This window comes from Anabrus simplex, chromosome 1 (genome assembly GCF_040414725.1).
Source record: "Anabrus simplex isolate iqAnaSimp1 chromosome 1, ASM4041472v1, whole genome shotgun sequence".
NCBI lineage: Eukaryota > Metazoa > Arthropoda > Insecta > Orthoptera > Tettigoniidae > Anabrus > Anabrus simplex.
In genome coordinates, this window is record NC_090265.1 from 852896494 (window position 1) to 852916828 (window position 20335).

Consider the following 20335-nt stretch of genomic DNA (forward strand, 5'->3'; position numbering starts at 1 on the left):
CTGAGCTTTGCACAGACCGTGAGCTTATTCTTGAAACCACAAGATTTAAGAGAAAACCACACAAATTAATGACCTGGAAATGCCCTAATGTTAAACTGGGTGAGTTTCAGATAGACCACATAGCAATGGATAAAAAATACCATAGAGAAATTTATAATGTCAAAGTCCTTCGTGGGGTAGACATCGATTCTGATCATTATATTTCAAAGATTAAAATCAAGTTAACCCCAAGAAAACATCACAAACCATTTAAATTCACTAGAAGAAGGAAATATGACCCCAGCTACTTAATAAATAATGCTGTGTATACAGAGAGATCCAAAACACCTCTAAGCGACAAACTGGAAACGATTATTGATAAACTAAAAAATATTGCAGAAGAAATTGCTCCTATGAAAAGGAGAAAGAAACACGCCTGGTGGAATGAGGAATGTGATATGGCAATACAGAAAAGACACAAAGCATGGCTAAATGACCAACAAAAGAAAACGGCACAATCTCGAGATGAACTAACTATTGCTACAAGACAAACGGCCAAAGAACTTAGAAGAATCAAAAGAGACCGCCAAAAAAAAAACCTAGCTAACATAAATGAATCATTCAAACAACATAAGACACAAGATTAATACAGGACATTTAAACAATATCAATCAGGGTATACTCCACCTACACTCATGATGAGAAATAAACAAGGACAACCAACACACAATAATCAGGAGAATGCCAAAATTCTAGCTGATCACTTCAAAGAATTACTAAATGCTGAAGACCTAAAAGAATACCTAGAATTTTCACCTGATCCAAAAAATAAAACACGTTAGACAAGGTTATTCCACCAGACTTCCATGAGGTACTTCAAGTGATTAATTGGCTCAAGAATTATAAAGCTGCAGGAGAAAATCAAGTGGTTGCAGAGCTGTGGAAGAATGCAAATAACCAAACACTTCAAAACCTACACAAACACATCATAGACATATGGAACTCTGAAAAACTGCCTGCAGAATGGAATACAGCTATAATTCATCCAATACACAAAAAGGGGGATAGACTGGATCCAAATAATTACCAAGGGATCTCTCTACTTGATATCACATATAAGATCCTGTCTAGAATTATCCTCACGAGAATTCAAGAACAGCTCGACCAAGAACTTGGAGAGTATCAGGGGGATTTCGACCTGGAAGAAGTTGTCCTGACCAAATTATTAGTCTTAAGTGGATTATGAACCATCAAAGAATGAAACAAAAAGCTAGTTATCACTTTTGTTTACTTCAAGAAAGCATATGACAGTATTCATCGTGAGACATTACTTAAAATCCTTAAAGAATTTGGGTTACACAAGAAACTCATTAATATCGTTGGTGTTACCCTCAAGAACACTAGAGCAAAAGTTAAATTCCAAGGAAAGTTGTCTAAATCATTTGAAATCCGGACTGGACTTCGACAGGGGGATGGTCTCTCACCAATACTGTTTAACTGTGCATTGGAGAAAGTCATGCGAGAATGGTCTAAGAAATGTCAGCCAAACATCAAGATTGGCAAAAATATCAAACTCAATTATCTAGCATTAGCAGATGACCTTGCAATACTTGCATGTAGTGTGGAAGAGGCTAAACTCCAAATTGAAGAATTAGAGGCTAAACTCCAAACTGAAGAATTAGAACGAATAGCAGCAAAAATTGGATTACAAATCTCCTTTGAAAAGACGGAAATGATGCCTTCCTTCAAAGTGGAAACATCACCTATCACACTGACTAATAACAAACAAATTAAAGTTGTTAATAAATTTAAACATCTTGGAGAGATTATAACTTGGAACTTAAAAGAGAAAATATCAGTTGAAAATAGAATTACCAAATTAAAACAAGCACAACACATTACTTGGCCAACCTACAAGAACAACGCTAAAAAGAGAAAGATGTTCCACCTATTCAATACAATAATATTGTTGCGCGAATTAATGTAGCAACATATTTAATATGTTACGGGACCGGTTACGAAGTGTCATAAGTGTTACAATTGTGTTGACTTCTTGCCATTTTTGTGTCGGCTGATGATGACATGGACATATGTCGAAACCAGTCCCATAACATATTAAATATATTGCTACATTAATTCGTGCAACAATATTATTTTACTGAATAGGTGGAACATCTTTCTCTTTTTAGCATTGTAATTATTAGTTCAATACGAATCAGTGATGAAGTTTTTAATTTTAAAACAACCTACAAGAAGAAATCTCTCTCGATAAATGCAAAATTTAAACACTACAACTCTGTTATTAAGCCTGAAGCAACCTATGCTAGTGAAACCTTATTCAATTTGAATACGAAATCAGCTACAGATAAATTACAGAAAATAGATATACGAATCATCAGAACAATTATAAACAATGGTGATTACTACGTAATGAAGTTGTATACCAGGAGACTGAGTCTACAATAGATACAATGCGGAAAAGAAGAATTGCTTTTTTTCTGTCACAATCACGACTACCAGCGACTAGGATACTCAAACATTATTCAACTACTTTTGGAAAAGTAAAACTAAAAATCACTGGTTCAAAGAAGTCCAGGAAGATTTAAATGAATTAGGCTTGACAATTCAACAAATTGAAAACAGAGAAGAGAAGAGGATCCTGAGAAATAACGACGTGAGACTTAAACTGAAGACCTAAACACGCAAACAGTACAACATAACTGACGAAGAATGAGCAGCCAGGTCAGAGAGAATGAAACATTTCTGGGAACAAAAGAAGAAAAATCAACCAAACTTGTAACCAATATTCATAAGACTTGACTGTATATTGTTTCAGTACTCCAATGTGGGCGTAAAATAAATAAATTTAAAAAAGATAAAAATAAGGAAACACATTCCATTTAATTGTCAAATGGCGTGGTGTTAAAAATTTCAGGAAAGTTGAGCATTGGTAATGGTCGTTGGTTCTTGAAGTTGATAAGTATTGATTTTCATTTATATGCTTATAAATTTTGAAGAATTTTCATATGATGTAGATGTTGATTCCCACAGGGAACCTAAAATATTTGGTCCAACGGACCATTATATTGCTATTATAAATTTACTCATTCAGGACAAATATTTTAGGTTCCCTATGGGAATCAACATCTACATCATTTGATGGCCAGGCAGGCATCTATTTTTGGAAATGAGACATAGCTTTCATAGTGCATTGGCACTGCTGGTGGCTTCAAATAGCCTATGCAGTGGCCTCCACGGTATGCACTAGCCTTGCATCTTGGGTGGTGTGCTAAGTCCCAACTGACGAGCCTAACTTAGCACACGAGGGCGAAACGCAGGCAACCAAGAATGAGTTAGCTGGAAAATTTATAATGTCCAATAACTGACCATTATATTGGAATTTTCATATGGCGTGGTTCCCTTTCCACTAGTATGCTCACCTCAACACAGCCAACAATAAAGAGCCACATCTATCGCAAACTCTTCCCACAAATACTACATCAAAGATGATGGCCTAATGACGTCTACACAAACTTCAATATGGCCTATAGCACCAGCATTCCAACTAATATTATCTCAAAAAGAACCACGCCATATGAAAATTCTTCAAATTTTTATTTACTGTAACTTCAAGAAACAGTGGATTTTTTTTCTATTTTCAAGACATTTTATGACTCAGATTTTGTTCTAAGCCCCTTTTAAAATGTACTCAGTGCATACTCATTAGTTTGACTCTAGGACATTTCTGAGAACAAAAGAAGAAACATCAACCAAACTTGTAACCAATATTCATATGACTTGACTGTATATTGTTTCAGTACTCCAATGTGGGCGTAGTTGTAATTATATCAGATCATTGCCAATGCCTGTTGTGTTTATTTTAATTCAAACTGTATAAAGCAGCTGAAGATGTCTCCTAGGAGATGAAACCTGTACTGCGTATCTTTTTAAATAATATAATTAATTGCTACGAGTGATTAGAAATTGCATTTATTGGGTGGAAATCCTCAAATCCCTATATATTCTGAATATTCGAAGTCAATACGGAACAACAATGAAATATATAACTTGCAATATATGGTATGTTTTGAGCTGTCAGTGGTGAGTTGACTTGGAATGACATGAGTATAGGAATATGCTTGAGTAGAGCTTTTAAAAGTATAAAGAGGACAGACTGGGGCAAATATTAATTTATAAGATGAGGATTAAGGGAATGGAATAAATTATGAAGGAAAATGTTCAATATATTGAAAATGCTAAGAAAACAATTGATAGGAAATCTGCCACCTGGGTGACAGCCATAAATGCAGATCATTGATTGATTGATTGATTGATTGATTGACTGATTAGCAACGAATGAAGGGGCACTGGGCAAAATTCAAAGCCCAGAGAAGACAGCTGAAATAATGTGGTCCTTAGTAGGCCAATACAAACAGAAGAAATGATGATAATAAATCAGATGGCCTCATCAACCACACTGCACACCTCATGAGGTGATGCTGTCTAGAGCAGCCTGCCAACCAATTCCAATTGTGCTATTATCTAACAACAAAAATCTACTAGACAGGCACTATGGCCAAGTTATTTTTTAAGTTTACTGGGTGAAGTGGAGTGTGTCATCAGAGGTCAACATCGATGTGGAGTGCGAAGACTTTCGAACACCCTTCAAAAATAAACTAAATTAGTCGATCATGAACCCGCAAACTTGGAATCATGATCTATTGGGAAATGTTAATATTTTAAATTAGATACTATAGACAATACAGAAACAGAAATATGATTTTCATTTCTTGCAACTGGGATCATGAGTCAGACACACTACCATGGTCTATCAAGGTAGCCTAGAAAATGACACTGTTAAATCACCTATTTCTTACAAAACACAGCAGAAACTGGTTAAGATGTCCTTCTCTAGCGCATTTCCCTGGTTATTACATCATTATTACAAAATCCCAGTCCATGTCCTATTAAATACATGCTAAAGAAACCTGGATAGCACATTTACATCACTCTCAGTACGTTCGTAACTCCCATCATAAGAAATTCAAATTCGTGTTCCCAGCCACGTTGAGCGACAACTGGCCTGGGTAAGGATTTGGTAGAGAACTTAATTTCACAGCCCCGGAGCACGGTACCATGTCGGCCTACAGCTCCAGGGAGTGTCAGTCTCAAGCCTTTTTTTGATGTGGGCCTGTGTTTGTTTGGATTGCAAAACAGCAACTTGTGTGACATGTTGGTACTTAATTTTACATTTATAAGTGAATTGTGTAACGTATGTAAATACTAGGCCTACTGTACGTGTGTATACAGCTGACGTGTTGGTTTCCTAATTTTATGTTCCTAAGTGAATTTTGTAACAATGTACATAAATTAGGCCTACTGTACTTAAGCACAGTGGTTTGCAGGACATTCAGTTATGGAAAAGAAGAAAGCTAGACAGTTTACAAATGATGAAAAATTGAAGTTTATTGAGAAATCGGATGCTAATCCACATATGAAACGTGTGCAAATTGCCCAAAAGTTGGGACATTCCTATGATACCGTAACTTTAAACATAATTGTAAGCAATATGTATAGTTTGCGTCTCTACGAACATTTTTCCTTGATGTTTTACTATGTTGGTGTTCTTGAAATGTATTATTTCATTAATTAAAACTGTAAACATGTTTCTTTTTTTCATCATAATTATTTTTAATTCAAATCTAATTTAAATTTAACAACGTAATTATTTTTCATTTTTTAGCACGTTCCCTTTTATGATATTTTTTTGGTCCCCACAAAATTGTCCTAAGCAGTTTTGGCTGTAATTCAAACATTTAGGTACTCACTCCAAGGTTTGTTTTCTTTCTCCTCCAGCTCAATGTCATCAATATCCCCAAACAGCTCTTGCACTTTTCTTTTCTTTGAGTCCACTTCTGATAGCAGTGAAGAGGTGCGTGCTGGTGTTCCCAACTTCTTTTGTGTGGATGGAAAGTTATCATCCAGTAAAGATGTCTGTGGTGCTGGTGGTGGTTCCGACTCTTCCAATGAGGTTAGAAAATCATCATCCAGCCATGATGGGCCAGCTACCTGCAAGTATAGAAATTCAAAACTAGTGACTACTACTTTAATAGGAAGACATTAAAACTTAGTTTTTCATGAAAGATGAACTTCGTTTCTTCTTATACACAATGGTCAACAGTGAAATTTTTGTACAAACGATTAACGATACAATGATAATCACCTCTGTAACGATAAAATGTTCTGGTCCCAGCAATAATTCAATGTGATGCCACTAAGTGATACTCTTGAGAACAATAAATCTCTCTATTACAATTACTTTATCAGACCACACTGACGTGCTTTCCTCCTGGTACTACAACAATACAAATGCCGAAAGAGTCAGGGAAAAAATGTTGCCGTCACTTGAAGAGCGTAAATCTGAATGAACCAACCTTTTCTCCGCAAGAGCTATTGCATCTCATGGAGAAACAATTTGTTTTTATGTCACACTTACACAGATAGGTCTTATGACAACGATGGGATAGGAAAGAACTCAGAGTGGGAAGGAAACAGCCGTGCTCTTATTAAGGAAAATGGGAAACAACAGAAAACCATCTTCAGGGCTGCCAACAGTTGGGTACGAACCCACTATCTCCTGAATGCAAGCTCACACCTATGCTACCCTAATCACACAATCAATTTGCTTGCGTCAGTTTGCAATAATCAGGAGTGGAAAGGGTACTGGAACAGGAAAATACAGACTGATAGCATGAGTCACAACCAGCCTGATATTGTAGTAACAAACAAGGCTTCAAGGGTATCAATTAACTTAACACAGCTAGGCGACAAATATAATGGATCAAAAGCCGGCAAAATTAGGACAATTGCTAGTCCTCCTCCCGTCCAGCTATCTGCCACTGTCTGTCATCTTCAGAGTCACCGTGTACATATACTATTGGGTGGTGTGAATAAAAATGAGTCTTAAGCGAGTGAGCGTGTGCTCGCTGAGTGCCAGAGTGTCTCCCTGCCGATGAGCTTCCACTCCGCATTTGCGGTGAATAAAAATATAGAGCGGAAGCACAGCGTACACTCGAGTGTCTGGAGCAGCCTCTCAGTGTCACTGATCAAGGTCGTGCACGTGCCATGCACATAACACCTTAGACTGTGATAACACTTCGATGACTTCTGGATAGTTCAATGCTTAACATGGCAGGCGACGACAGTGTGGAATTCCGCTTTTCTTTTATCTCCATTTTAAAGAAATATACAATTATGTTTTCAGAGACACAGTTACTGGATAAGAAGAACAAGAAAACAAGTGCAATAAATCCAGTTCAGTGTGAACTACTCGCTAAATTTAACTTAAACATTTCCGTCCAACAACTGTCTGATTGGTTGAATGGTCAGCATTGAGGCCTTTGGTTCAGAGGGTCCCGGCTGGGTCGGGGATTTTAATCGCCCCTGATTAATTCTTCTGGCCCGGAGACTGGGTGTTCGTGTTTGTCCCAACACTTTCCTCTTCATATTCGCACAACACACTATGCTACCAACCATCACAGAAACACGTAATAGTGATTACATCCCTCCATCTAGGGTTGGCGTCAGGAAGAGCATCCGGTCATAAAACAAGGCCAGATCCACATGTGCGACACAATTCGACCCAGGACTCCACAGAGGTTGGAAAAGCGGTAGAAGGAGAAGAAGAATTTCCGTCCAACTGCTGGTAAAAAATTTCAAAAAATGAAAACGAGACTGAAATATAAAGTAGAATTAAAGCGTACGGGGAAACAAATGATATCGTTAAAATAATGGGAGAAGCGGCTGATGAATCTTATGCAGGGTGAGATAACCCTACCATCGGCCGTCTGAAAAGTAGGAAATCATAGCCTGAATATTACGACATTAATAAACTGAGGAAAATGGTAGGCCTATAACGTAAATAACAAACGTCAATTATGATGAAAATAATATATTGACAATTGAACGTAATTTTTAAGGAGCCAGATCTGCAGACCCGGATGAGTTGGCCTTGCGGTTAAGGGCGCGCAGCTGGTGTCGTATGAGTTGCGCCGAGTAAAAGTTGCGCCGTTTAAAATCAGTAAAACTTGCGCCGTGGTCATTAATCATTTTAGGAACTAGAGGTCTTGTTTGGGAATTCCACAGGGAAGCTTCACGTTTCAGAATGATTACATTACAGCTTTCCAAATAGACCTCCGTTGCTCTCAAGATCCTTTGGTCTAATTGCACGTAACTTCTTTCTCTTCTTTTGCCCTCAAGATGAAGTTCATTCCTGGCAATCTTAAAATTCTAGCTTTCTGCTTCGGACTTGAGACACAAAATGAGATCTTTAACTCGTGGGTGCGGTCTCCCTAGAATACTGTTAATTTTGTGGTGCCACCCTTCAACAGCACTTGTTGTTCTGTGGCGTCTTCCGTGGCAGTTCCAGATTGCTTGTGGTACATTATGATTTTCAAGCCATTCTTCCACAAAATAGTCCAAAAACTGGTCAAGTTTAGGAATCTGTGGCGCTTCTTCGTGGATATAGAGCCAGCCCTCTTCCACATCTTCAGGCTTCAAGAAGGCAAGAGCCCCGCACTTCCGAATTGTCAGCCTCACTTCTTGACATTCTTTGTAGAGTGTTGTCAGTCCGATTTCTGGTACCTTTCTCCAAATACACTGGAGAAAATGAAAGAAACATCCTTGTATTTCAGCTAGTGGAAATGACTGTTTCAAAGCACAAATGCTGGCAGACTCAAAATCAATGATCACCCTTTCGGGTTTCCAGTCGGGAATTCTCTCCTTCAACATTCCCAACATTTTATTGTATGTTTTACCTAACAAAAGGGCAGAAACATACAAAACTGGCATTCAAAATATCATTTCTGTTTTCTTCATATTTATATCAGAATCACTGTTTGAAACAATTTCATTTGTCATTTATTAACCTTTTATACCCAGGGGAATGCGACAGGCCTCGCCAGGGCACACAATTTCCTTTCTTTGGCAGTAGCTATGGTTCATTCTTGAGCCCTATCACTTCATAAGGGGTGCATGTCGGGGAAACGTAGGGTGACACAGTATTTTCTGTTTTCACTGGTCATTCTTTATTCAACAAATTCCCTACATTTCATTTGCCATCCATTAATCTTTGTCCGCAAAAGCACGTCAGATCTCGCATTCGGCAGTATTATCTTCCTTTAGCGGTATTTCATTCTTCATTCATTCTATTCCTGACCCTGTCAGTTAGCTACAAACAGGCTGTGGATATTCTTCATAAGACTGAAAGACTGATTCCATATTTCCACTACGTAGTTATACACATTTCATCCACTGATATAAATACGATGCAGGTTTTCTTAATGTGCAAGAAACCAACATTGATAGAGTGAATACCGAGCTCGATAGTTGCAGTCGCTTAAGTGCGGCCAGTATCCTGTATTCGGGAGATAGTAGGTTCAAACCCCACTGTCGGCAGGCCTGAAAATGGTTTTCCGTGGTTTCCCATTTTCACACCAGGCAAATGCTGGGGCTGAACCTTAATCAAGGCCACGGCCGATTCCTTCCCACTCCTAGCCCTTTCCTGTCCCATCGTCGCCGTAGACCTATCTGTGTCCATGCGATGTAAAACAACTAGCAAAAAAAAAAGATAAGAGTGAATAATATTTTTTATATATTAATTTCAAAATCTCAGTACTACAGATATTCACAGACATTCCTTGAACTTGGAAATAACCCCCTGCGGTGCAGCGCAGGTAGCAGATGCTTAAGACAGCTGTCAAACCACTTCTACTCCCGGCGGGGAATCTCCACGGTGCAAATTTTACTCGCGCAACTCATACAGAACCGCGCAGCTATGAGCTTGCATCCGGGAGATAGTGGGTTCGATCCCCACTGTCAGCAGCCTTGAAGATGGTTTTCTGTGGTTTCCCCTTTTCACACTAGGCAAACGCTGGGGTTGTACCTTAATTAAGGTCACGGCCACTCCCTTCCTACTCCTACGCCATTCCTATCCCATTGTCGCCATAAGACCTATCTGTGTCAGCGTGATGTAAGCAAGTTGTAAGATCTGCAGAAGTTGTCATCCCTTCGACTTCCTACAGAGGCATCATAACTCTGCAAGCATCGGAGTTTCTCCAAATTCGGGAGTCATAGACAGAGTCAGGCCGTGATACATCTGCACTGGTTGAATTCTTCCTTTCCATTGCAAGTGGCCTGTACATTAATGCTAGGGACGCCTTTTCTATAAATGTAGTCATTCCCATGAACATGTGGCTTCTGAATTTGTACATGAGTACAGTCTACAGTTCCGACAGCACAAGGGAAGCTCAAACGTTCTTGCCACTTAGCCCGTGCTTCCTGCATCTAAGCAACATTTGTTGGAATTTTATCTAATAATCTGCTTTCATTTCTGTTCAAGTCAAAACCTGCGAAAATGTATTTGACACAGATCTCTGAGATGTCATCACCAATTCCACTCTGAAACCCAGGGTCACCAACATAACGCAAGACGATTTACATTTTTTCTTCATTTGTTAGTGCACCACCTCTGTGGAGTGCCCAAGAAAATGCTCCGCAAACCATTCAGCATGCTCCTTGAAAATCCACAGCCTGTTTCCAGTCATCTGACCGGGCCAGAAATGGAATGAATGAAGCGGTGAGGATAGGAATCGTGCCGGCTGCCAAAGCCTGTCGCACTCCTCTGGGGCAATGATTAATGACTGACAGATGAAATATATTGGAGAGTGCTGCTGGAATGAAAGATGACAGGAAAAACTGGAGTACCCGGAGAAAAACCTGTCCTGCCTTCGCTTTGTCCAGCACAAATCCCACATGAGCGGCCGAGGTTTGAACCACGGAACCCAAAGGTGAAAGGCCGTCTGAGCCACGGAGGCTCTTCAGCATGCTCTTTACTGGACCTTTATAACACTCTGTAATCAAGTTGAGATGATTCTCTGCGAAATTTATATAATTTTCTTTTCCGATTAACCACCACCATTACCTCTGCCATGGTATTGAACTTGACACTATCATTTGGAGTCACCTACTGAGTCAGCTCATGAAAACATGAGCAGGCGCTTACCGGAAAGAGTGCCTGCTTTATCTTTATTCACCAGAAATCTGGAGCGCCCACTCTGCTACTCGAGCGACTGGAGTGTGTGCTCAAGGTCACAGGTCTGCTGTGAATGACTGCTTCCGACAGGCGGTTTTTATTCACCTCATTCCGAGTGCCTGCTCTAAATTTGCGAGTAAAGAGTGCATGCTCATTTTTATTCACACCACCCATTGTCTCTGCCTCCATTTTCTCCTCAGCAGAGAGAAATGTAGAGGCTGAGCACTGCATGGATAGTGAATTCACCGATTGTGAACAGTGGGCCTTTGGGAGACCTAGGCTCCCCAGAAAGGGATCGAGCAAGTGGGCACTACTGAGGCCTCTCGCTCTCACCCACTGTCTTCCTGTTCTTGAGAAGAAGACTGGCAGAAGGTTTGCCAACTTTATTTAGGGATCTTGTGATCCCCAAGTGGATTGCAGAATGCTTCTTCAGCACTGAGGCCTCCCTTTCTCCTTATTTTTGATCTTGTATCGGAAGACTTTCCAGCCCTGGTCAGGGAGGACTTTCCAGTTGAACGAGTCTGGGAAGAGCCCCTTCCCACAAGATGTTGACAATGACATACTTACTGGTTTCCCAGGAGGTATGGATAACTTCTTGGGACCAATATTACTTTTCATTGCATTAGTTTGCTGTGGCTGCTTGATGATTTAGTTGATTCTAATTAACATGTTCACCACACCTAAGAAAATGGAGTTAGAAAGTGATGAACTTGTTGCAGGTACAAAGCACTGTGGTGAGATATGCACTTCTGCCACCTTTTCAGTGAAGGAGACGAAGAACTCCAGAGCAGCGAGTGATCTAAACTTTCTTCAGGTAGTGGATAAGAAAGGTTATCAAGAGTGATGATCTACTTGCCTTTCTTCTCCTCCCTGAATGTGGGACAGTACTTGGACATTGGAGCACCGACGCTAGTGTAGATGACACACATAGGCAGCGGCAGTATGCTCACACTTTCCACATATCGCACAGGTCACCTAACCTAACAACACAACAAAGTGAGGACAAATTTCTGGCAGTTATAACATCTCATTTGGACTTGTATGTATGGGTGAACGGCCGAACAGTACATCACAACTTTAATTCATTTGAACAGTGACTGGGCATTGAAGGTCATGATAAAAGTGCCCATATCGAGCAGCTTATCACTGACAAGCCTCTTTAACTTCCTTATGTCGGTAACGCTCCAACGTGCAAGGTTTGTGATCATATTGTCATCAGAATCCTTAACCAAATCCCTGCAGGAGTTCAAAGACTTATACTTCTCAATCCTGATAGGCACATTACTAAACATCGTAGCCTACAGTAGCCGTTTACTCTGTTTGACCAGTGTTGTCACAGTAAGGATAGGAGCATCGGGAGCATCGCAGTGATATGGGTCATTGCATAAGTCTGAGTTTGATAACTCAGAACAAGTTAAGAGATACAGTAAAACCTCGTTAATTCAAAGTCGTTGGGACGCAAAAATCAGACTTCGAATTATGTGATTTTGAATTAACCGCTGCTAACTCGAAATTAAGAAATGCCAACCCCTGCTGCATCACAAAATATTCTAAGATCCTTTATAGCACACAATCACCTTGATTCACAGTTAAACCTTTCAAATGCCATGAAAAAAAAAAATTCCTAAATGTATCCAACAAGGTGCATTTATTGAAATAATGCTCTTAGATAACGCCATATACTGTCAAAAGTAACCTCACACTCGGGAAATATAAAACACGATTCAAAAACAAAGGGTATGGTAATCTAATGTAAATGCACAACACAATTTAAGCAAATAGGTTATAACCTACTTGATTTAAGTGCAGTATAAAGCACTTGCACAGGGGAGCCAACAAGACTGTCCAAATCTGAAACACATGACACAAACAAAACAAACGACCTCCCTTATAATTTTCACTTTCTCGCTGAGTGTCTTGGAAGAATACTGATGCTTAGCCACCTCGCAATAAAAAAAACACACACATGTGCCCTAAACTAAAATACCATAACAATAAACTAAAACACAGTGTTAATAAAATACAACAACTTCGAAGTTTATAACTGCACACTAAAACTTTAAGTAACATGAGTAACTACAAGAATACAAAAGAACTTTGATTTCACTAGAACTTGGCAACTCTGAAGCACGGTGAAGCAAGTTGAAGTGAAAGTGCGGAAAGATACGCCTGCACGTTCCGAAAGACGCATTCTATCGTGACACAGAGAATTTTTCATTCAAATTACGACATGAAATATTATTTTTAACAAAATGAAGGACAATTTTAAATTAAAAGTCTGAATTTCAATACTGGGACCAACGTTGTTCTTCGAATTATGAATTATCCATATTTCCAATTAAACAATTTGAATAAAATGCAAAACCGTACCTCGTGTTTCCGGGAATGAGAGATTCTTCGAATTAAGCGGCAAATCGAATTAACTGATTTAGAATTATCGAGGTTCTACTGTAATAATAATAATAATAATAAAACCGTTATTATAGCAAGCATATGCAGTGGAAAATCATATGGCCAGAGGGCTCCGGGAATGTAGAGAGTGGCAACGATAAATGTAGTTAAAGGAAGTGATAGTTTCAATAATAACAGTTACATCTACTTCAATAAATATACTGTGTACATTTCCGACCAGTGGGGGATAACAACTAACAATTGCAGGAATAATTTGTAATGTGAGTTTAACACATTCACGTCCGTATTTGAGTTATTGCCTATAGCGCGTGACCATGCTGTGGATGGTATCCGAGTTAGCCCGGATAAGCGCAACCTTGAACTGGAGCCGTTCCTATGCAGCTGGGATCTATTTTGGTCACAAATATGTGCAAGAGAGATGAAGGTAATACCCTTATGAATGCTTCTACTCACCAGAAACCACATGGCCACGGCGATTTTCCCTCCCAATGCACTTCTTTTGTTTTGTTTCTGAAAGGAAGCCTTGCGCTGGCCCAACTAGTTGCGTAGTTGGTTTGTGACTGCACAAGTGTGTGTATAATCGCGTTCTGAAGTGTAACCATAGCGTGTAGGGACAATATAAATGATGCAAGTGGTGCGAATTTACAAAGCACAGTTTTTCAGCTGCTTGAAAATTATCTTGGCCAGGGGTATACAGTCTAAATGGACAATTATTACAATAGCGTTGGACTCGCAAAACAGTTACAGGAACAGAACACTGCCGTATGTGGAACAATACAGTCAAATAGGGGTGTACCAAAAGATCTAAAGGAACATCAGGGAATTCTCAAATGGAGGGAAAAGTGAACCCGACATACAAGTTCAGTCACCTCTCTCCGACATTTCAGCTTCATCTACTTCATCAGCTACAAGTCAACATCGTGCGATTTTGCCGCCAAAAAGGGCATGAGCCAAGGATCACCATTTAGGTTCGATGGGAAGAGAAAATAAGTTTCCACCATCAAATAAAGTCAAGTTCCCCTCAAGAAGGTGCCAAGCGTGCTTCAAAATCAAAATGATTAGTGGAACACGCTATTTTTGTGGAAAGTGTGGTGTTCCATTCACCCAGGACAGTGTGACATTACCTAACATACCCTACAGAGATACTAGAAGACTTCATTAAGGTATGTGGAAAATTCTGTTTCCATATCTTGTTTAGTTTAGAACTTATTGAGAAAAGAATTCGTTGTTGCTTGCTCTGCCACTAACAGCTGGAATAGCTGGGCCAGCCCTTTAAATAGCCCGCTCAGATGATGGGCATGAATGTGTTAAGATAAGTTACACAAAATTGTCAGCCCAAGATGCTTAGGTGATTACATTTAAAAAAAAAAAAAAAGAAAGAAAGAAAGAGTGATGAAAACAACTTTAGTGAAAGCAGTTGAGCTAGGCCCATACATGTACACACAGTATGCGCCAAAATATACAGTACTGGAAATGTTAGTCTTATTGTCATTACCTTACTTATCGAGATGATGGTGTAAATGTTCAAAATGTGCTCCATTGTGCTGTAGGCAGTGTTCATAACGATCACACAGATTTTCCAACATATTCTGGAACATAGGTTGCTGCAGAGTCCCGAAGAACGAGACGATCTTCTGACGTAATGCAGGCACAGTTTTGGGTGGATCTGGACAACTGAAAATTTGCTCCTTTAACATTCCCCACACGTAAGCATCAGGTGGTGTGAGATCAGGGGAATGTGATGGGTAGGGGAACTCAGCCCCGCGGGAAATTACTCGTCCTGGAAAGGTTTCTTAGCATAGCCGTAGTCTGTCGAGCGGTGTGGCAGGTCACCCCGTCTTGTTGGAACCACTGACTATTCATCTGCATGTTCCTGGCAAGACAATTACATCCTGAATAAATGGTCTGATTACCATGTTCCTATAGCATTCCTGGTTAAGAGTAAGAGGTGCACCATCATCACTCTCTATGAAATACGGACCTAGCACACCGTTTCCTGACACTGCACACCAAATCGTCACACGCACACTATGTAGCGGTTTCTGGGCTATAGTGTCTGGCCTCTCAAAACCAAGAAAGCGAGTTGTTTGGCGATTGATAAAACCGTCCAAGTGAATGTGACTTTCATCAGAGAACCACACGTTGAACAAGAAATCTGGATCCTCGTACATCATGGCCAAAAATCGTGCACAATATTCCACCCTAACATGCCTATCGTGCTCCGTCAATCTTGCCCAACCTGTATCCGGTTCGGATATCCACCTATGTCTTTAAACAATCGTCGAAGTGACGTAGGGCTGATGTTTAATTTCAGGGCTGTTCGCCAAAGACTTTGATTTGGAGACTGCAACACCTGATTGAGGACACGTCCATGATTTTCACTTGTGGACACAGTTACAGTTACTGGCCCACCAAACCTTCCCTTGTGTTGACACAATACACTACACGTACAACAAAATTTTTTAACAATAGATAGCATAACTGTGTTGCTAGGTGCTGGCTTATTGAAGTGTTCACGATATTGTTCCGCCACTAACTTTAAAGTTAAAAACTTCATGATTGTTCCGTATTGAATAGAGAAATAAGAAGATGTACAATATTATACAATATATACTATAATATTGTACATCTTCTTACTAACTTTAAACTCGACCCACCTTGATAACTGTTTCCATACAAGCGAAAATAATACTCAACTATAAACACTTTTTCCTAAATCGCGAGACATATTGTCACTTCCTATCACAGAGCACAACGTTCTTTACACAACTAACAATTCATCATGGTGATGTAACAACACGCAGATGATCAGGCGTGCGCATGCGCACTGCGCAAAAATGAGTACTGTATATTTTGGCGCTTACCGTACATCTGTGCCGGAAATTTTTACAAATTTTTACAAACACTAATGTGCCAGGGGAATACATTTGGACAATAAATAAGTGCTGCATAAATTTAATCACGAACATAAACTGATTTAACATGATCAACAATCAAATTCACTAAAAACTGCTAGACAAATACAGTGAAATCTGGTTAAGACGTTTCTGCAAGGGACAAGGAAAAAGAATGCATTAAGTGAGAAAACATACTAATGAATATACGAATACAAATTATCCAACAGAGATATGGAAACACTAGATACGATTTTTTCCGACATGAGGGCATTTTACCTCATGTATCCACGAGTACAGTGAAAACGATAGGCAAATCTACCATTTCTAAAGATGAGAGGAAAGTATTAAAAGGTGTGAAAAACATGAGAGAACAAATATGAAAATCTTTTCTGCTGGGGTTTACAAAATAACAAGTACCGGTACACTGAAAGGTGTGAAAAACACCAGAGAACAAATACGGAAATATGTGCACAGGGCCCAACAAAAATATCAAAGTATTATCGCAGATCACACTCTTTCTAAAACAAATGTTAATAGGAGCCTTTTAATTCGGAGTAGTGGGTTGAAAAACCTACATCCTGTTTTCCAGTCAATGACCGGGTCAGGGATAGGATGAGTGTTGCTGGAATGAAAGATGACAGGGAAAACTGGAGTACCCCGAGAAAAACCTGTCCTGCCTCCGCTTTGTCCAGCACAAATCTCACATGGAGTGACCGGGATTTGAACCACGGTATCCGGTGGCGAGAGGCCGCCTGAGCTGCGGAGGCTAGACCGGAGTAGTGGGTTATTAAACATAATTCTGTGGTCACACTCTTAGATAATGAATTGGAGGTTACACTCGACCATATGCAACTGCAAGGAATGATTTTGGCTGCCATTTTGAATCGAACAAAACTTCGACCAACATGAGTGATCGAGTCGAAACTCGAAGGTGCGCATTTCAACACTCGCGACATCTGCACGCTTATGCCAGTCCACTTTCTGACAGATTTTAATTTTGTCCAAATTATTAAGGAATTTTACAACTTTTTTCGTATCCATAACTAGGCTATCACAAGACAATAATATGCACCATGCTAGTCAATTTCATATGATTATGTTCCTAATCCACATATAGGCTACTGTATCACGTAACAAATATTAGCTACACTTCACCGTACCACTCAACACAAAATACATTTCTAACTTATGAATGGAATGCGAAATACAAGCACAATAGCTCACTCTGCTATTCAGCAATTTTGCTGCTAACCAGCAAGCAAAACTGAACATTCCTGAGACAAACGGCTTGCACCCTGAAAGTGCAACTTATCCTTTTAAGTTCAGGCAGGCCTTTTCCCGTAATCATGCAACTGTAGTGATGGCTCTTAACCAAGTAGGAAATCACTTTTCTTTCAGAAGGGATACAGTAACATTTTCAGGTCTAGGAAAAATGTGATCGTACTAAGCAGTAATAGCGAAAATTCATGACGCGATAAGTGAGGTCTTTTTTATACAGATTTAATACAATGAGAATCGGGACTTTGAATTTACGATGTGCTAAGCGGGAAAACGTGTTATGAGGAATGCACTAACGAGGTTTCACTGTAACGAAGTAGAAGCTGAATTTTTTAAATTCTTATACAAATATATCTTAAGAATCTATATACTGTGAATGATACCAAAAAAAATAAAAAATTTAACAAGAAAATTTTGTTGTTAGATGGATGAAGCAATGAGTCCAAAACACACGAGGATTTGCATAATACATTAAAGGTTAGAACAGTTCGAATGCACTGAATGACAATGTGAGCCCTAGAGTAGTTCAGAAAGTATGTAGCCCGTTGACACAGGATGAAAAATAGTGGCATGTAAGTCCATGACTTCCCCAACTCCGTCAGCAACCGACGAATAGAATAATAAGAGAAGATATATCACATTATTTGCTCTCTATGTCTCACATGGAAAATAGCTGCAGTAGATGGAGCAGAGAACCAACTCTGTCCAAGATAATGTGCTCGCACATCCAGCAGGGAACAGGCTCTCATTCAACCTGCCGGGTTAGGTCGGTGGTACGTATTTATATCAATTCGTTTTGGAAATTACGAGAAATAGAATTGACGTCAGGGGAGTGGGAGACTCAGGTGATTGACTAAGATGGTGGCCAGTATGTGAAGAACAAGAGTGGAAGAAGGTAGTTTTAAGAATGAAGTACCGGGGAAATGCAAAGTAAGTCTAGAATATTTGTATCACAGTACAACAGAGCTCCCACATTTCAGCCACTTCTAAACCAACTATACTTTCTACCAAGTTGCTTATTAACCCTCCGTCGGTCGCGCCGTACCCAGAAGGCGCCAGCGCTAGTTTTTTGCGCCCTACCTCACAGTGCATGCTTCTGGTGAACCTGCACTCACAGTATCTTCATAGCTGCCAGTGTCTTAGAATACACCTAAGAAGTAGTCATTGTTAACATCATTAGTGTTGAGATACTGAACGTTGGTGCCTACCGCCACGAGACCTAAACCTTCCGTGTTTTTAGTATGGCCGGTAACCGTCAGTTTTTCGATTTAAACAATCCTAGTGACTTGAAATTAATGCACAGTTTACTTACCAAGGATAATTTTGATGAAGAGCAACAGAATGAAGAGGACAGTGATACTGACGCTGAAGATCTTCCGGCTGGGAGCAGAGAAGACCACTCTGACACTGAGGAAAGTGGAGCAGAAGATGTACTGTACCTCTTCTCAGGGACATTCCGTTTTATGCAGGGAAAGATGGAAACACGAAATGGGGTAAGCACCCTGAATCTGATCATAGGAAGAAAATTTGCTCACCAAATTACCAGGAGTGATGCATGTCACATAAAAGATGGTGAATGTTGGAAATTGTTTATAATTGACGAAATGTCGTTTGATATACAAATCAGTATATATAACATGTAAAAGGACATTTTCAAAGGAGAAGAGGTGCAAAAATGACTGATATTATTGAAATAAAGGCATTGGTAGGACTTTTATATTTGGCTGGTACTTTACATGCCAACAAAATAATGCTGGAGGACTTGTGGGGCACGGACAACAATGGACTGGAAGAATTCCGTCTTGTTATGAATTTGAGGCGTTTTAAATTTTTGCTTCGTTGCTTTCATTTTGATGACAGGGTTACAAGAGAGGAGTGTAAGAAGTTAGACAACTTGGCAGCTATATGGGAAGTGTTACAATCATTTGTTGACAACTGTCAGAAGAACTATTTCCTTGGGGTGTTTGTAACAATAGATGAAAAGATTGTAGCCCTTCCTGGAAGATGCTGGTTTAAGCAGTATATCGCATCAAAACCAGCCAAATACGGGATAAAAATATACGCCCTAGTGGATGCAAAAACTTTCTATTGTCATAATTTGGTAATTTACTCCAGGGAAACAGCCAGAGTGGCAGTGAACAACGTTACAGTATATCATGCTGTAGTTCTTATTGTTGGGTGTATTATTGTGTGTGAAATAAAGACTACCCAAGAGAAACGATACCGAGTATTCTTGTAATATTCCAAACGAAATAAAACAACCTGCAGCACTTTATTGATGCTGCTAACAATGGAAATAAAAGTAAAAGGAATGTCAACATTATTTAATTCAATTATATCCAAACATGTCTACAGGAAATGTATTTTTAAAACTAAGAACACAATGGCGCCTCCTAGATGCCATGTGACTTATCGTGTCGAAATTAGAGCGCGACCGAGGGAGGGTTAAGAAAGGACTTTCGGGCAGAAAATTCTGACCGTTGACCCCAGAGGCAACCAGGTATCGATGATCCTGTTCATCACCTCTGCTCAATGCAATGGGTATAAATCTCTTTCATTTCTTGCCTTTCATAGGTACTGTTTTAAGGGTGCCAACTTTTCAAAGGTTGAAAGTGAGGGTTTCATTTTGTGGTCCCACAAGTAGCTAGGGGAATACAGTCAACTTTCGAAACTGCCC

At 39.6% G+C, this 20335-nt stretch overlaps 1 protein-coding gene across 1 annotated transcript in view; it reads right to left on the reverse strand.

The window, feature by feature from the left end:
- cutlet (chromosome transmission fidelity protein 18 homolog) overlaps positions 1 to 20335 on the reverse strand; it is a 424016-nt gene that overhangs the window by 370974 nt on the left and 32707 nt on the right. Inside the window, exon 4 of the mRNA XM_067136426.2 lies at positions 5808 to 6048. Within this exon, the coding sequence (XP_066992527.2) occupies positions 5808 to 6048 (241 nt within the window). The remainder of the gene's footprint in view (positions 1 to 5807; positions 6049 to 20335) is intronic.